The sequence below is a fragment of the Zootoca vivipara genome, chromosome 4 (genome assembly GCF_965207765.1).
Source record: "Zootoca vivipara chromosome 4, rZooViv2.hap1.1, whole genome shotgun sequence".
Classification (NCBI taxonomy): domain Eukaryota; kingdom Metazoa; phylum Chordata; class Lepidosauria; order Squamata; family Lacertidae; genus Zootoca; species Zootoca vivipara.
Genome location: NC_142587.1, coordinates 102,882,341 through 102,897,066, shown reverse-complemented (window position 1 = coordinate 102,897,066; position 14,726 = coordinate 102,882,341). Strand labels below are relative to the sequence as shown.

The window sequence follows — 14,726 nt, the reverse complement described above, 5'->3', positions numbered from 1 at the left end:
GCTCAGATCCTGCTTGCATTGGGATCCATGGGGGCATCTGGTTGTCCACTGTGGGAGCAGGACCCTGGATTAGACGGGCCCCAGGCCTGACCCCGTAGCCTCTGCTTAATAGCAGGAGAAATACTAAGATCTGAGAATGACTCTACTTTCCGTTTCCCCCAAAGGACAGGGTGCACCATTAAAAGACTTATTGCATTTAAAAAAATGAATAGCAGTGATATTGACCCTAGCCAGGTGGTGGAAGAAGTTGAGAGGCAAGCAAATTAATGAATGGGAGCAACAAATTCAGACATGGAAAAATTAACCCAGCAGACGAAGGAAAATCTTTGCAAAATTCCAGGCAACTGAGTTCTGCTTTGCTCCATCTATAAGTACAGCCCAAAAGAACCTGTGTCCATTAATTGGATTCTGATGGGAAAATGTGCTATAGAGTCACTTGGAAAAAGGAAAAATAAAATTGATATCGGTGAAACATTGCAAACAAAACCATGACAAATCCCTAATAATGGAAGGTGATTAGTGCTCTTAATTTCCTTTTATAATAAGCTGTCAAGTGTTTTGGGAAAAATGGTTTTAGACATTAAGTACCAGCGGAGAGAGTCAGAGGGGTCAGATAGAATCACAGGATTGCAGAGTCGGGAGGGACCCCAGGGGTCATCTAGTCCAACCCCCTGTGAGGCAGGAACCACAGCAAGAGATTCCCTGGTGGATAGATGGCTCTAGGTGCCCCCATGGGACCTGATAGAGGAGCAGCATGTTCCGGGGTGCCTGGGGGGGGCATTTTGCCGTGCCCCTTCATCTGTGCTGCAACAGTAAATGAAAACACAGTGCCCCTAAAGACTTCAGCCTGGGTCAAGGCTGCAGCAAGAGCAGTTCTGGGTCTCCTAATATTTTGGAGCCCAGGGCCTCCACCGACACACCCCAGCCCAAATCTCAGCAAGGCTCTCGATTTGCACAGATATTCAACAGTTCGGCCGGGCAAGGGAAGAGTCAGGCTTGCAAGGCCCCCCAGGGACACATGTTTAGCCTGGAGAAGAGAAGGTTAAGGGGTGATAAGATAGCCATGTTCAAATATATGAAATGATGTCATATAGAGGAGGGAGAAAGGTTGTTTTCTGCTGCTCCAGAGAAGCGGACATGGAGCAATGGATTCAAACTACAAGAAAGAAGATTCCACCTCAACATTAGGAAGAACTTCCTGACAGTAAGAGCTGTTTGGCAGTGGAATTTGCTGCCAAGGAGTGTGGTGGAGTCTCCTTCTTTGGAGGTCTTTAAGCAGAGGCTTGACAGCCATATGTCAAGAATGCTTTGATGGTGTTTCCTGCTTGGCAGGGGGTTGGACTGGATGGCCCTTGTGCTCTCTTCCAACTCTATGATTCTATGGTTCTACATCCCCACTGCCCCCCAAGCCCACAGCAGACCTGTCAGGTCCCCGAGGGACCCCCACCAACCATCAGCAGAGCAGACAGAGAGGCAGGACAGGAAGATTGTGAAATTCAATTCCTGCCGGGGGTTGGACTAGATGGCCCTTTGGGTCCCTTCCAACTCTACAAGCCCATGGTTCTGTCCTGCTCAAGGAAGCTTGAAATCTGGCTCCCTCTGGGCTGCCTTCACCTGAAAAGCGCTTGCCCCCGCCTGGGCAAGGGGGAGCACAAAGAGAGCCAGTCTACTGCTCAAAGCTTTGCGTCATCTCCACACCCCAAAGCTGACAGGTCCCGATCCTGGGCTGGCAGAAACACCTGCATTTGCAACAGTCCTCAAGGGTGAATGGCAAGGGGTGGGGTAGGGAGCTGCAGGCAAGCTCTGGGTGAAACAGAGCTTGGGGTGGGGGACTTTCAGTCTGGACCACAGGGCCAGAGCTCGCCAATCATTGGCTGAGTGGGAGGAGGTTGCCTAGCAACGCCCATCACTGGTGCTTAGGAAGCAAAGGGGGAAAGAGCCCGTAACCCCCTCTTTGCCCTCCACCTGCCAGGAGGGAGGAATCAGCAGCTGCCTCTCAGTCTCCACTCAATGGGGGGGGGCTCTCCCCCTCCCCCTCTTCCTCCCCCTCTCCGCACCTCAAATGGCAGCATGCCAGGGATAAGTTGTGGCTAGACCTCTCCTTCCTGGCATCTGCCACGTGGGCAGAGATGGCTCTTAGGAGTGCATTAGTGAGTGGAGGCACACAGAATGATGGAACCGTCAGGTTGGAAGGGACTCCCCAAGGGTCATTCCTCCAGAATCCCTGATGGATGGCTGTCCAGCCTCGACCCTGAAGCAAATCCCAGAATTGTAGAGCTGGAAGGGACCCCCAAGGCTCATCTAGCCTGCAATGCAGGAATCCCACCCCCCATGCCAGCCCCCAGGCTGCACCAGAGGCCATGTGCAGGCTGGCCAGCCCCCCTGCACCTGATCGGAGGCCAGGGGACTCAGCCTGGCAGCTGTAACTGTGGGGTGGGCAACCTCCTGAGTGGCTCAGGTGGGGTGTGTGGGGTGTGTGTGTACATGGCTAAGGCTCGACCCCCTCCCTCTCCTCCTCCTCCTCCTCGGCCCCCCACTCCCGCATCTGCCACTCCAGGCGCTCCAGGCGCAGAGCCACCTTAAAGGCACTGGATTCGAGTCCCGCCAGGATTCTCGCCAGCTTGGTCTGCAGGGCGTCCAGACCCTCTTCCAGGGCGACCGTCCGGCGCTCCTCCTCCTGCAGCTGGGCGATCTCGGCCGCCTCGGCGTTGACGTCCAGCTTGTCCATCTTGAGCAGGATCTCCCGGCCCTTGGCCTCCAGCATGGCCTTGGCACTGGGGAACTCGGCCAGGACCTCCGTCAGGTCCTCCTTCGAGAGGCAGAAGAGGTCCGAGAAGCCGATGCTCTTGATGTTGGCAGTGCGGCGGTTCCCGGACTTGTTCCCTGGAGGGGGGGGAGAAGGGGGGCACTGGGGTCAGCGGGGGCACTGAGAGTGCTGCTTTGAGAACATAAGTGGGGCATGCAGGATCAGGCCCCTGGGGTGGGGGGAAAGAGGCCAAGAGGCAGAGAGGAGTCTGGATGGTGAAGAAGGCAGGGGGTCTCCCCCTCCTGAGACAAGCTCCCCTCCCCTCTTGTCTCCAGAAGAGGCATTAAAAGGGCAGAGGAGAGGTTGGGGGGACACAGGTGCCGTCTGGGATTCATTGGGAGAAACCTCGGAGAGGGGGCTGAGGCAGTGGGGGGGGGGAGACCTTCCGTCTCAGCAACTGTGTCACAGGGGCAAGACCCACTGGAGACGAGATGCTTGACTGGTGACTGGGAGCGGCTGCTGAGACGATATAACTCTGGTCCTGAAAGACCTACGTTGGCTCCCAGGATGTTTCTGAGCACAATTCTGAGTGTTGGTGCTGACCTTGAAAGGCCTAAACGGCCTCGGTCCGGTATACCTGAAGGAGCGTCTCCACCCCCATCGTTCAGCCTGGACACTCAGCTCTAAGGGCCTTCTGGCGGCTCCCTCCCTGCGAGAAGTGAGGTTACAGGGAACCAGGCAGAGGGCCTTCTCGGTGGTGGCACCATAGCTGCCAAGTTTTCCCTTTTCTCACGAGGAAGCCTATTCAGCATAAGGGAAAATCCCTGTAAAAAGGGATAACTTGGCAGCTATGGGTGGCACCCTCCCTGTGGAATGCCCTCCCATCAGATGTCAAGGAAATAAACAACTATCTGACTTTCAGAAGACATCTGAAGGCAGCCCTGTTTAGGAAAGTTTTTTATGTTTGATGTTTTATCATATTTAATATTCTGTTGGGAACTGCCTAGAGTGGTTGGGGAAACCCAGCCAGATGGGCAGGGTATAAATAATAATTATTATTTCTATTGTGGGGTCTCAGGAAAAGCCAGAAGCCTGTTCTTGTCCTGCTTTTTGATTTGCCTAACTGATGCCATTTTGCTTCTGTAAAAAACAACTGCCTGCTTTAGCATTTAGGAGGGTGAGCCACACTCATGTGAAGGAAGACCAGATACTGTGGCTAGGCGATTTTCAGGAAAACCTCCCTGTGCCAGGCAACTCTCCCCTTCAAGGTCTCCAGGCAGGGGGTCCTGTTTTGATCAGCGCAAGGAACCTTGAAGGGGAGATGCCTATAAAAAGTATGAACAAAGGCTATTTGGCGCTGAATAAATGAGTGATTATGGGAATCTCCTCTGTCTATGGCAGACATTCCCAAACTCGGCCCTCCAGACGTTTTGGGACTACAATTCCCATCATCCCTGACCACTGGTCCTGTTAGCTAAGGATGATGGGAGTTGTAATACAGAAATTTAAAACCGTTTAGCCATGGGAGGGGGGAGGGGAGAGACCCACTTCACTTTGTCGGCGCTGCAGCAGCAGCAGCCGGTTCCGGGCGCCAACCCGGCAGGCTGCCTACTCTTCCTCCTGCCGCAGCCGGCGTTGCTGCTGTGCCTATCACTATGTCTTATTTTCGGGGTATGGCTTATATTCCTTGAATGCTTAAAAATCCTGCTACGTCTTATTTTATGGCTACGTCTTATTTTCGGAGAAATATAATTGCCTCTGGTCTATTTTTGGGGAACTCTGCAATGTGTTTGAGTTTTTCCTCCACACACGACACCCCCATCTCCACTTCTCCCCCCCCCGGCTCACCTTTGATGTTGATGATGCTGATCTCCCCAAAGTAGAGCCCCTCTCCCAGCACGGCATACTGGGTGACCCCGTCGTCGGCCACCACGGCCAGCTTCCCCTCCCGGATGAAGTACATCTCCCGGCCCACGTCGCCCTTCTTGCAGACGTACTCCCCGGGGCTGTAGACCTGGGGCTTGAGCTTGAGGACCAGCTCCTCCAGCAGGCTCTGCTCGCAGCTCTGGAAGATCTGCACCTTGCGGAGCGTGGGCAGGTGGACGCTGACGGCCACCTCAGCCCGCAGGCGCTCGGGGAGGTGCTGGAGGATCTGCAGTTCGTTGGTCATCTTCTTCTCCATCTGGAGGTGCTGGTACCACTCCACCACGCGGTTCTGGAGGCGGCGGCTGGGGCAGTGGGTGCGCAGGTAGCCCTTGACCAGGTCCGAGTTGGGGACGAAGGCGTCGTCGGCCTGGTTCATGTTGGAGATGACCGAGGTCATGCTGCCCATGATGGTGGCAAAGCCCATGACGGCCAGCAGGAAGTCGGCCGCCATGAAGAGGAACTCCTCCTCGCGGTGGGGCATGGGCGTGTCGCCCACTGTGGTGAGGATGAGGGTGGAGAAGTAGAAGCTGTACAGGTATTGGCGCAGCAGGCGCTCGAAGCCGGGGATGCTGGTGTTGGGGTAGACCCACTCGTCCGCCCCATAGCCCACGTAGCCCGAGAGGGCGAAGTAGACACAGGCGTTCCAGTGAATGGTGATGAAGACGTAGAGCATCAGCTTGGAGATGCGGAAGGAGTTGGGGTGCGCTGTGCGCGTCTCGATGCGGTCAAAGGCCTCAAAGAGGCGGGGGCTGCGCAGGAAGCGGTTGGCCCGGACGGAAGGGGTGGCCAGGCCCAGGCGCAGGTAGAGGAGGTCGGTGGGCAGCACCGAGAGGAGGTCCAGCAGGAAGGCGGAGGAGCAGGTGTAGTGGCGCGAGATCTTGGAACGATCCTGGATCAGGATGCCTTGCTCCAGGAAGCCTGGTGTGGGGAGGGAGGGAGGGAGGAGCTGGGTCAGGGCCGCGGAGAGGAGGCCCTTGGCCCCCGGCAGGCATCTCCACTCCTCTCCCACAAACGGAACAACCGAAGAAGGGCCTGCTGGATCAGGCCAGAGGGTCCCATCTAGTCCCCTCACCCTTCAAAGGTGGGAAATGTAGGGATCAGAGAGACCCTCTTGATCAGGGATCAGCAAACTTTTTCAGCAGGGCCACATCCATCCTAAATCCAGCCCTGAACAGATCTTATGGTCAGAATCATGGAATCCTAGAGTTGGAAGAGACCACAAGGGCCACCCAGTCCAACCCCCTGCCAAGCAGGAAACACCATCAAAGCATTCTTGACATATGCCTGTCAAGCCTCTGCTTAAAGACCTCCAAAGAAGGAGACTCCACCACATTCCTTGGTAGCAAATTCCACTGCCGAACAGCTCTTACTGTCAGGAAGTTCTTCCTGATGTTTAGGTGGAATCTTCCTGATGTTTAGGTGGAAGTTTTCTAGTGTTTTTGTTCCCACATTATATATTTCTCTAATACTCTGTTCCAATTATTATCATGGAAGAAGGGTGGGAGGTCAACTTTTAAATGTGTACAGTCGTACCTTGGAAGTCTAACAGAATTCATTCCGGAAGCCCGTTCAACTTCCAAAACATTCGGAAACCAATCCACAGATTCTGATTGGCCGCAGGAAGCTCCCGACGGACGTTCGGCTTCCAAAAATAGTTTGCAAATCGGAACTGTCAATTCCGGATTTGTGGCATTTGGGAGCCGAAACGTCCGAGAACTAAGCTGTTGGAAAATCAAGGTACGAATGTATTAAATTTGATGTTAACTTGTTAAAAATGGGTGAAACTCCATAAAATTAAATTGAGAAATTAAAATGGAAACTCCAGGAGTGTTGGTGGTTTTTTTGGGAAAGTTAAACAGTCAGCAGGGGCGTAGCCAGGATCAAAATTAGGGGGGGCAAGAGACGGGGCCAAGGCACGGGGGAGGGGCCACAGTGGGGCAAGGAAAGCCATGGTCCTTTAGGGGCGAGGGGGCGCCAGGATCAGTCCGAAATCGGGCTGCTCCGATCCCCTCCTCCCCCTCCGCGATCGCCGGGGCAGGTGGAGGGAAAGCTGGCTTTCCCTCCACCCGCCCTACAGCCAGCCAGGGAGAAGGGAGACGGCACCGGGCGGCGGCGGGCAGCGGGGCAGGCTGGCCAGCGGCCCTGCTTCTGGGGGGGCAACTGCCCCCCTGCCTACGCCCATGACAGTCAGACTTTGTGGTTGGTGAGTTTCTGGCGGTGCCTTTGAGGGAGCGACAGAGTGACCACAGGACCCGCCGAAACCTGTTTTGGGAGGAACGAAGCCCCTCGTATCTCAGTGCCAGGCTGAGGTCTAGAAGTGGCAGACTAGATTCCCACCAAGATGTCTTTTAAGGGAAAATTTTGATGTTTGCGGTTTTATCCTGTTTCTAATATTCTGTTGGAAGCCACCCAGAGTGGCTGGGGAAACCCAGCCAGATGGGTGGGGTTTAAGTAACATTATTATTGTTGTTGTTGTTACTATATTATTATTATTATTATTATTATTATTATTATTATTATTATTATTACAAGAACCCCAGAATCCATCTTCTTGAGCCATCTTCTCTGGCCAGCCTTATCAGGGCCCAAAGCCGGGCAGCTCCTGCCCCCCAGTGTAATAACTCAAAACTGAAGGGCACAGAAGAGTCAGATTTGGGAGCCTGTGGGTCCACTCAGATCAGTATTGTCTGCACTGGCTGGCAGCAGCAAGAATCTCTCCCTGGAAGTGGCATAGCCGGGGGGGGGCAGGGGGTTCCAGGCACAGAATGTTGGGGGAGGGACCACACAGACTAGCCCCCCGCCCCCTGCAGAGATCCCCACAGAGACTCTTAGCATGCATATGGGCCCCCAGTGGGGGCTGAAACTGCCAGCAGAGGATGGACACATCCCAGCGGAAGAGCCCAGCCTAAGAGGCTACGGAGAGCCTGCAGGATCAGGCCAGGGGCCCATCTAGGCCAGCCTCAACTGTGGCCAACCAGATGCCCATTATGGGAAGCCTGCAAGCAGGATTCGCACGCAAGAGCCGCTCTCTTCCCTTCCTGCAGTTTCTAGCAACTCGGATCCAGAAGCTTTGCTGCCTCCCTCTGACTGTGGAGGCAGAAGAAAGACACCCTGGCCAGGAGCCCTTGAGATCTCTCCCTTTCTCCATGAATTGGTCTAATCTTCTCTAAAGCCATCTCTCCAGTGGGAGAGAGTTCCACAGTTGAACTGTGCATTGTGGGATGAAGGACTTTCTTCTCTCTATCCTGAATCTCCCAATGTTCAGCTTCATTGGATGAAGGGGGAGAAGCATTCGCCAGGTGGGGTGCGCAGGGGGGGGCACAAGGGGAGGGGTGAGGAGACAGGTCCCGAGGCGGAGAAGCCACTGACCCGTGTAGAAGTGGACCCCGATGTCCAGCAGGTACAGCAGGTCGCAGAGGTAGTCCAGGGCCAGCCAGAGGAAGAGGTATTTGCGCTGCAGGTCAGGGAAGCAGGACCTGCGCAGAAGGGAAGGGGGGAGAGAGAGAGAGAGAGAGGTGGGTGGCAGCATCTGAACCCACAACCTGCTCACTGCAGCGGCTGCCCCAAAGGCCAGGCAGCCCCCTCCTTGTTGCTCCTTGCTCCTTCCACCAGCAGCCCCCCCCATTCAGCTCTCTCCTTTCCCCAGGAATCTCCCCAAAATGTTCATGGGGCCCCCAGTTCGCTCTGAAACTCCCTCCCTCCCTCCCTCCCCAAAAGGACCCCCCCCAAAGAACTGCTTTCTTGTTTTGCCAGTAAGTGACCCTTCAGGACTTGAACCCATGGATTCAAGTGACAAGGAAGGGAATTCCAAGTAAACTTTAGGAAGAAGTTTCTGGCCCCAAGAGCCCTTTGCCAGTGGGGCAGAAGACCTTCAAAGGTGACATTGGAGGTTTGATGGCCACCTGTCAAGTACTCTTTACCTGGGATTCCTGAATTGGAGGGGGGGCGGGACTTGGAGTACAGAAGGGGTCCTTGGAGTAGGTTGGAATAGGGAAGTTTTTTATGTCTGCCACTTTATTATTGTTAATATTTTTCTGGTAGCCACCCAGAGTGGTTGGGGAAACCCAGCCAGACGGACGGGGTATAAATAATCAAATTATTGTTTTTATTATCCGATGACCCTCGGGGGTCCCTTCCACCCCTATGGTTCTGTTTCCATGGCTTCACCCAAATGTCTTCTTGCTGCATGTTTGCCCCCCCTGCCCCCCCATGGCTGGATTGTTGCTTCCCAGGCCTCTTGCTATTTACTATTTTTCTTTCTTTGGTCATCCCCTGGGCTTTCTCTCCTCTGCGTGGAAGGAGGAGACTGGCAGATGCAGAAGTGAAGCAAAGAAGGAAGGAAGGAAGGAAGGAAGGAAGGAAGGAAGGAAGGAAGGAAGGAAGGAAGGAAGGAAGGAAGGAAGGAAGGTGGGTGTTGGAATCCCAAAGGGGTTTCTGTCGCTTTCCTTCCCTCCCTCCTCCTTGGGCAACAGTCGTGCTTCTGATGCTGCCCCCAACCGGAGAGCCTTCCCTGGGCTCCCAGCCCCCTCCCCAGGGACGGATCCAGCCCAGGCCCCCCTTCGCCCACCTGCAGATGAGGATGATCCAGTTGTACATGATGGGGAAAACCATGGTGACCAGCCACCAGTAATAAGAGTCCCCCGATGGGTCCAGGATCCGTTTCCTCTCCTGGCTGAGGGCAAAGCAGAGCAGAGGATGGGTGGGAATGTACCTTGGCAAAGGCTTTCTGGGAAATGATACATAGCGAACTAAAGAAAATGTTTTAAAACACATTTGTTAAAAAACCAGAAGCCTTTTCGTTAGATATAACAGGTGAAGTGTTACCAAGAGAGGATAAAAGAATTTTTATGTATGCGACGAGTACGGCAGTGAGAATGCTACTACCCCAGAGATGGAAGGAAGGAGAAGCACCAACAGAAGAATGGCAGGCGAAACTGATGGAGTGTACAGAGATGGCGAGACTGGCGGGGAAGATCAGAAACCAGGAATATCAAGTATTTCTAAAAGAATCATAGAATCGTAGAGTTGGAAGAGACCACAAGGGCCATCCAGTCCACCCCCCTGCCAAGCAAGAAACACCATCAAAGCATTCCTGACATATGCCTGTCAAGCCTCTGCTTAAAGACCTCCAAAGAAGGAGACTCCACCACACTCCTTGGCAGCAAATTCCACTGCCGAACAGCTCTTACTGTCAGGAAGTTCCTCCTAATGTTTAGGTGGAATCTTCTTTCTTGTAGTTTGAATCCATTGCTCCGTGGAAGTAAAAGACTGGAGTAAATTTGTAGCTTATTTAAAAGACCACTGTAAATAGTTAAAATCACTCAGGGATGTAATGACACTTGTCATGTGGAATTATCTGTGGTAATTATGGATGTTTAACAGATGGATAAGGGTATAAGATGCAGCAAACTTAATCTGAAACATGGAACCCATGGAGGGAGGGAGGGAAGGAGGTCCAAAGGTTCAAAAGAACATTGTGCTTTAATGTTTGAAATGGCTATGTTAAAATGTATAAAATTGTGAATAAACCAATAATATATATATAGAGAGAGTGCGCACAGAGGAAGCCGGCTGGGTCAGAGAACATCGCAAGGAGCTGCAGGACTGAAGGAAGTCTCTCCCTCCTCGCCAGCCCCTAAGAACCTCCTAAAAGAAGAGCCTGCCAGACCAGGCCAGGCCGGGGGGGGGGGGGCCATCGAGTCCGGCATCCTCTTCTCACGGGGGCCAGCCAGATTAAAAACCCCTGCAAGCAGGATCCGAGTTCCAGAGCCCTCTCTGCTCCTGCAGCAACTGGGATTCAGGCATGGCTGCCTCCGAGGGTGGAGGGCAGGGCACGCCCGTTGGGGCCAGGAGCCTGTGGAAGGAGCCCTCTCCACCTCCACGGGATTTGTCTTATCCTCCGCTGAATCAGTGGCCATCCCTGTGGCAGGGAATTCCCTAGCTTTGGGCCTGCAAGACAGCTGTGTTTTGTGTGTGTGTGTGTGTGTGTGTGTGTGTGTGTGTGTGTGTGTGTGTGATGGGAGAACCTGGAAGCCCCAGGTGGGCAAAGCCTGGTTTAAGGCGTGTCCCCAAGACCGTGTGAGAGAGGGGCTGCAGGTCACACACATACAGCAGTCGGGGCCTCTGTCCAGTGGGGGTTCAGGGCATCCCCATTGAAGACGGATGTGGACAAGCTGGAACAGGGGCAGAGGAGGATGACCCAAGTGATCAAGGGTCTGGAAACAAAGCTTTATTTCTGAGGAACAGTTGAGGGAGTTGGGTTTGTTTAGCCTGGAAAAAGAGGAGACTCAGAGGAGATATGAGAGCCATCTTCCGATATCTCAAGGGCTACCACACAGGAGAGAGAGCAAACAAGCTTGTTTTCTGGGGGTCCAGATAGCAGGACCTGAGGCAAAACTGGAAAAACCCGAAACCAGCAAACTCAAGAATTCCAAAAGGACTGGAGTAAATTTATACGATATCTGAAAGATGATTGCAAGCAATTAACATCACCAGCAGGGTTGACTGAAGACTTGTCATGAGAAATTTTCTACCTTTCTATACTGTATTTATTTAAATTCTGAGTTCTTTTGTAGTGAGTGTAATTAGAATTGGAAAAGGTACAAAATGTGATGATATAAAGGTTAATTTTGAAAGCCACAAGGCAGGAGGGAAGGAAGTTGATAGGCCCTAAGGGGGGAAAAACCCCAAGATCATGGCCACTGGTCCCATCACCTCCTGGCAAATAGAAGGGGAAGAAATGGAGGCAGTGAGAGATTTTACTTTCATGGGCTCCTTGATCACTGCAGATGGTGACAGCAGTCACGAAATTAAAAGACGCCTGCTTCTTGGGAGAAAAGCAATGACAAACCTAGACAGCATCTTAAAAAGCAGAGACATCACCTTGCCGACAAAGGTCCGTATAGTTAAAGCTATGGTTTTCCCAGTAGTGATGTATGGAAGTAAGAGCTGGACCATCAAGAAGGCTGATCGCCAAAGAATTGATGCTTTTGAATTATGGTGCTGGAGGAGACTCTTGAGAGTCCCATGGACTGCAAGAAGATCAAACCTCTCCATTCTGAAGGAAATCAGCCCTGAGTGCTCCCTGGAAGGACAGATCGTGAAGCTGAGGCTCCAATACTTTGGCCACCTCATGAGAAGAGAAGAATCCTTGGAAAAGACCCTGATGTTGGGAAAGATGGAGGGCACTAGGAGAAGGGGACGACAGAGGACAAGATGGTTGGACAGTGTTCTCGAAGCTACGAACATGAGTTTGACCAAACTACGGGAGGCAGTGCAAGACAGGAGTGCCTGGCGTGCTATGGTCCATGGGGTCACGAAGAGTCGGACACGACTAAACGACTAAACAACAACAACAATGATGTGAATGTATATTATTAAACGGAAAATAAATAAAAAATTACACACACACACACAGACACACACATGTATAAGTATACCTCTCTTAGACGGTCAGCCCCACACCACCCCTTTGCCCAAGCTGTGCCCTGTGCAGTGCCTGCCATACCTGCTGCCATGGGGCCTCCCCTCCCTCCTCCCCCCCAATACTTGCCTGTACTCTCCCCACCCAGCGGCCCCCACTCACCGTGGTTTGGGGGCTGCTCCAGGGGTGCTCTCCTCCGTCTTGATGAGCTTGGCCTCCCCCTCCCTGTCCTTGGCTCGGAAGACCCTGGCCAGCCGATTCATCTTGGCACGTGCTGGCAGCTGCGGGCTCCTTCCTGGTCCAAGCGAGGCCACAGCCCCCTCTCTCTCTGCCCCACGGCAGAGCCTCTCTCCACTTCTCTGGCTGGCTCTCTGCATCCAGGCGCATGAGAGCCTAGCAACGCAGCAGGGCTCCCCCCTCCCGCCTGCTCCCTGGGGGGGCTCAGCCACACACCTGAGCCAGCAGGTGCAACCCTAAAGAGCCCAATCAGGGAGGGAGCAGCGCTGATGAGGACCCTGGGGAGACCAGGCGGGGCAGGGGGGCAGGGCGGCTGCCAGGCCAGGGCGAGGCAAGCAGGCCGGGGGGTGGGGGCCCCTGTGCGCCCATCTGCTCTAGGGCAGCCCAGACCCAGACCCTCCCACATTTATCCAGTGAAAATAGGGACATTCTCCTCCACATCGGGAAGCTTCTCCCGTGTTCAATCTCATGCACACACAGATATCACAGGCAGAGTCAGGGGGCCCTGCCGCCCCCCCCCCGGGCCAGCACCCTCTTTCCCCCAGGGGTCAGCCTGGTCCCCCAAACGGAACCAGCGAGAGAGAACCGAGGAAGAGGAAGAGGAAATTCTTTTTATACTCTCTGCCACTAGCCTTTATCACCCTGTAGATTAACCCGAATATATAGGCTTGGATCTGACCAGTGTGGGATTTATGTATAAGCTAGACAAGCTATAGCTTAGGGTCCCACTCTCTTGGGAGCCCCCCAAAAATTAAAGGGAAAAAACCTGGGTGTTCATTTCCAAAATATAAGATAAAAAACAAATACAGCAACAGTGTTCTGTGTTGTGTAGGCTCCTATGATGTAAGGAATGGGGACCCAAACATTTTAAGTTAGAGCTTAATAATTATTTCACTACTAATATACTTCTTCTTAATTGTATTTCAGTTCGTCAATTAATTTGATAAAATACATATTTTGTTATGTGCAAATGGCTGTTGTTTGCTGTTGTTGTTGTTTAGTCGTTTAGTCGTGTCCGACTCTTCGTGACCCCATGGACCAGAGCACGCCAGGCACTCCTGTCTTGCACTGCCTCCCGCAGTTTGGTCAGACTCATGTTGGTAGCTTCGAGAACACTGTCCAACCATCTTGTCCTCTGACGTCCCCTTCTCCTAGTGCCCTCAATCTTTCCCAACATCAAGGTCTTTTCCAAGGATTCTTCTCTTCTCATGAGGTGGCCAAAGTATTGGAGCCTCAGCTTCAGGATCTGTCCTTCCAGGGAGCACTCAGGGCTGATTTCCTTAAGAATGGATAGGTTTGATCTTCTTGCAGTCCATGGGACTCTCAAGAGTCTCCACCAGCACCATAATTCAAAAGCATCAATTCTTCGGCGATCAGCCTTCTTTATGGTCCAGCTCTCACTTCCATACATCACTACTGGGAAAACCATAGCTTAACTATACAGACCTTTGTCGGCAAGGTGATGTCTCTGCTTTTTAAGATGCTGTCTAGGTTTGTCATTGCTTTTCTCCCAAGAAGCAGGCGTCTTTTAATTTCGGGACTGCTGTCACCATCTGCAGTGATCAAGGAGCCCAAGAAAGTAAAATCTCTCACTGCCTCTATTTCTTCCCCAATAGGTCCATAAATAACCACATAGCATATATTTCAACACAAAAAGCAGTGACAATTTGTTGTTGACAAAGGACAGCTGGACATAGAAAGGGCCCCATTCCCTTCAGGAGCTGAGGGCAGCATCAAACCAAAATCTGGCCCTGGATCTGACCAAGGTGGACAGGCGGCTCCATTGAAGCAGGCGTCGTTTCTCTGGACTTGTCCCCAAGCCCAAATATTTTGGGAATCTGCAGAGACTGACATCTCAGGTATGTCAGAGTGAAGCAAACCTTTGGGACATAATGTAGTTTGACTCCAAGATGTTGTGCTGGAAAACCCTTGAGAAGCAGGGCCAAACTCGCAACCCCCCACAATATTATTATTATTATTATTGGCTTTTTTCTGGGGGTACACAGGGGTACGCATACCCCCAAAATATTTTGTGAATCTTTGCACTTTTGTCCATTTATTGTATTTATTTCCCCTGATTGGAACTACAAAATTGTGATTTTCTTGAGTCAAAATGAGAGTATCCCTAAACATTTTTAAGGGGGAAAAAACTGATTATTATTAATTATTGTTACAGTACTGTATTATTAATTAAATTTGTATATGGCCAGAGGTCTCACTGTGGTTGACAGCATCCCAGTAAGGAAGGCTAAGAATCAGGAGGAGGGAACGAAGAGCTCCTGCTGGATTTGAACCAACGGAACTACCCTGCTCTGCTCCTCGGCGCCCTCTGCCCATGCCTAGAGGCGCCCTGCCCTACTGGCCTCCCGGTGTCTCCCCGCGCATGCGCAGAGA

General features: G+C 52.5%; 1 protein-coding gene across 1 annotated transcript; it reads right to left on the bottom strand.

Annotated features, from left to right (window-relative positions):
• Positions 1–2,488: 2,488 nt before the first annotated feature.
• Positions 2,489–12,358, bottom strand: CNGA4 (cyclic nucleotide gated channel subunit alpha 4). The gene is given in 5 exon segments (XM_088669018.1): positions 2,489–2,883; positions 4,595–5,590; positions 8,042–8,148; positions 9,240–9,344; positions 12,240–12,358. Coding segments are annotated over 5 exon segments (1,722 nt in total).
• Between the last annotated feature and the right edge of the window lie 2,368 nt (positions 12,359–14,726).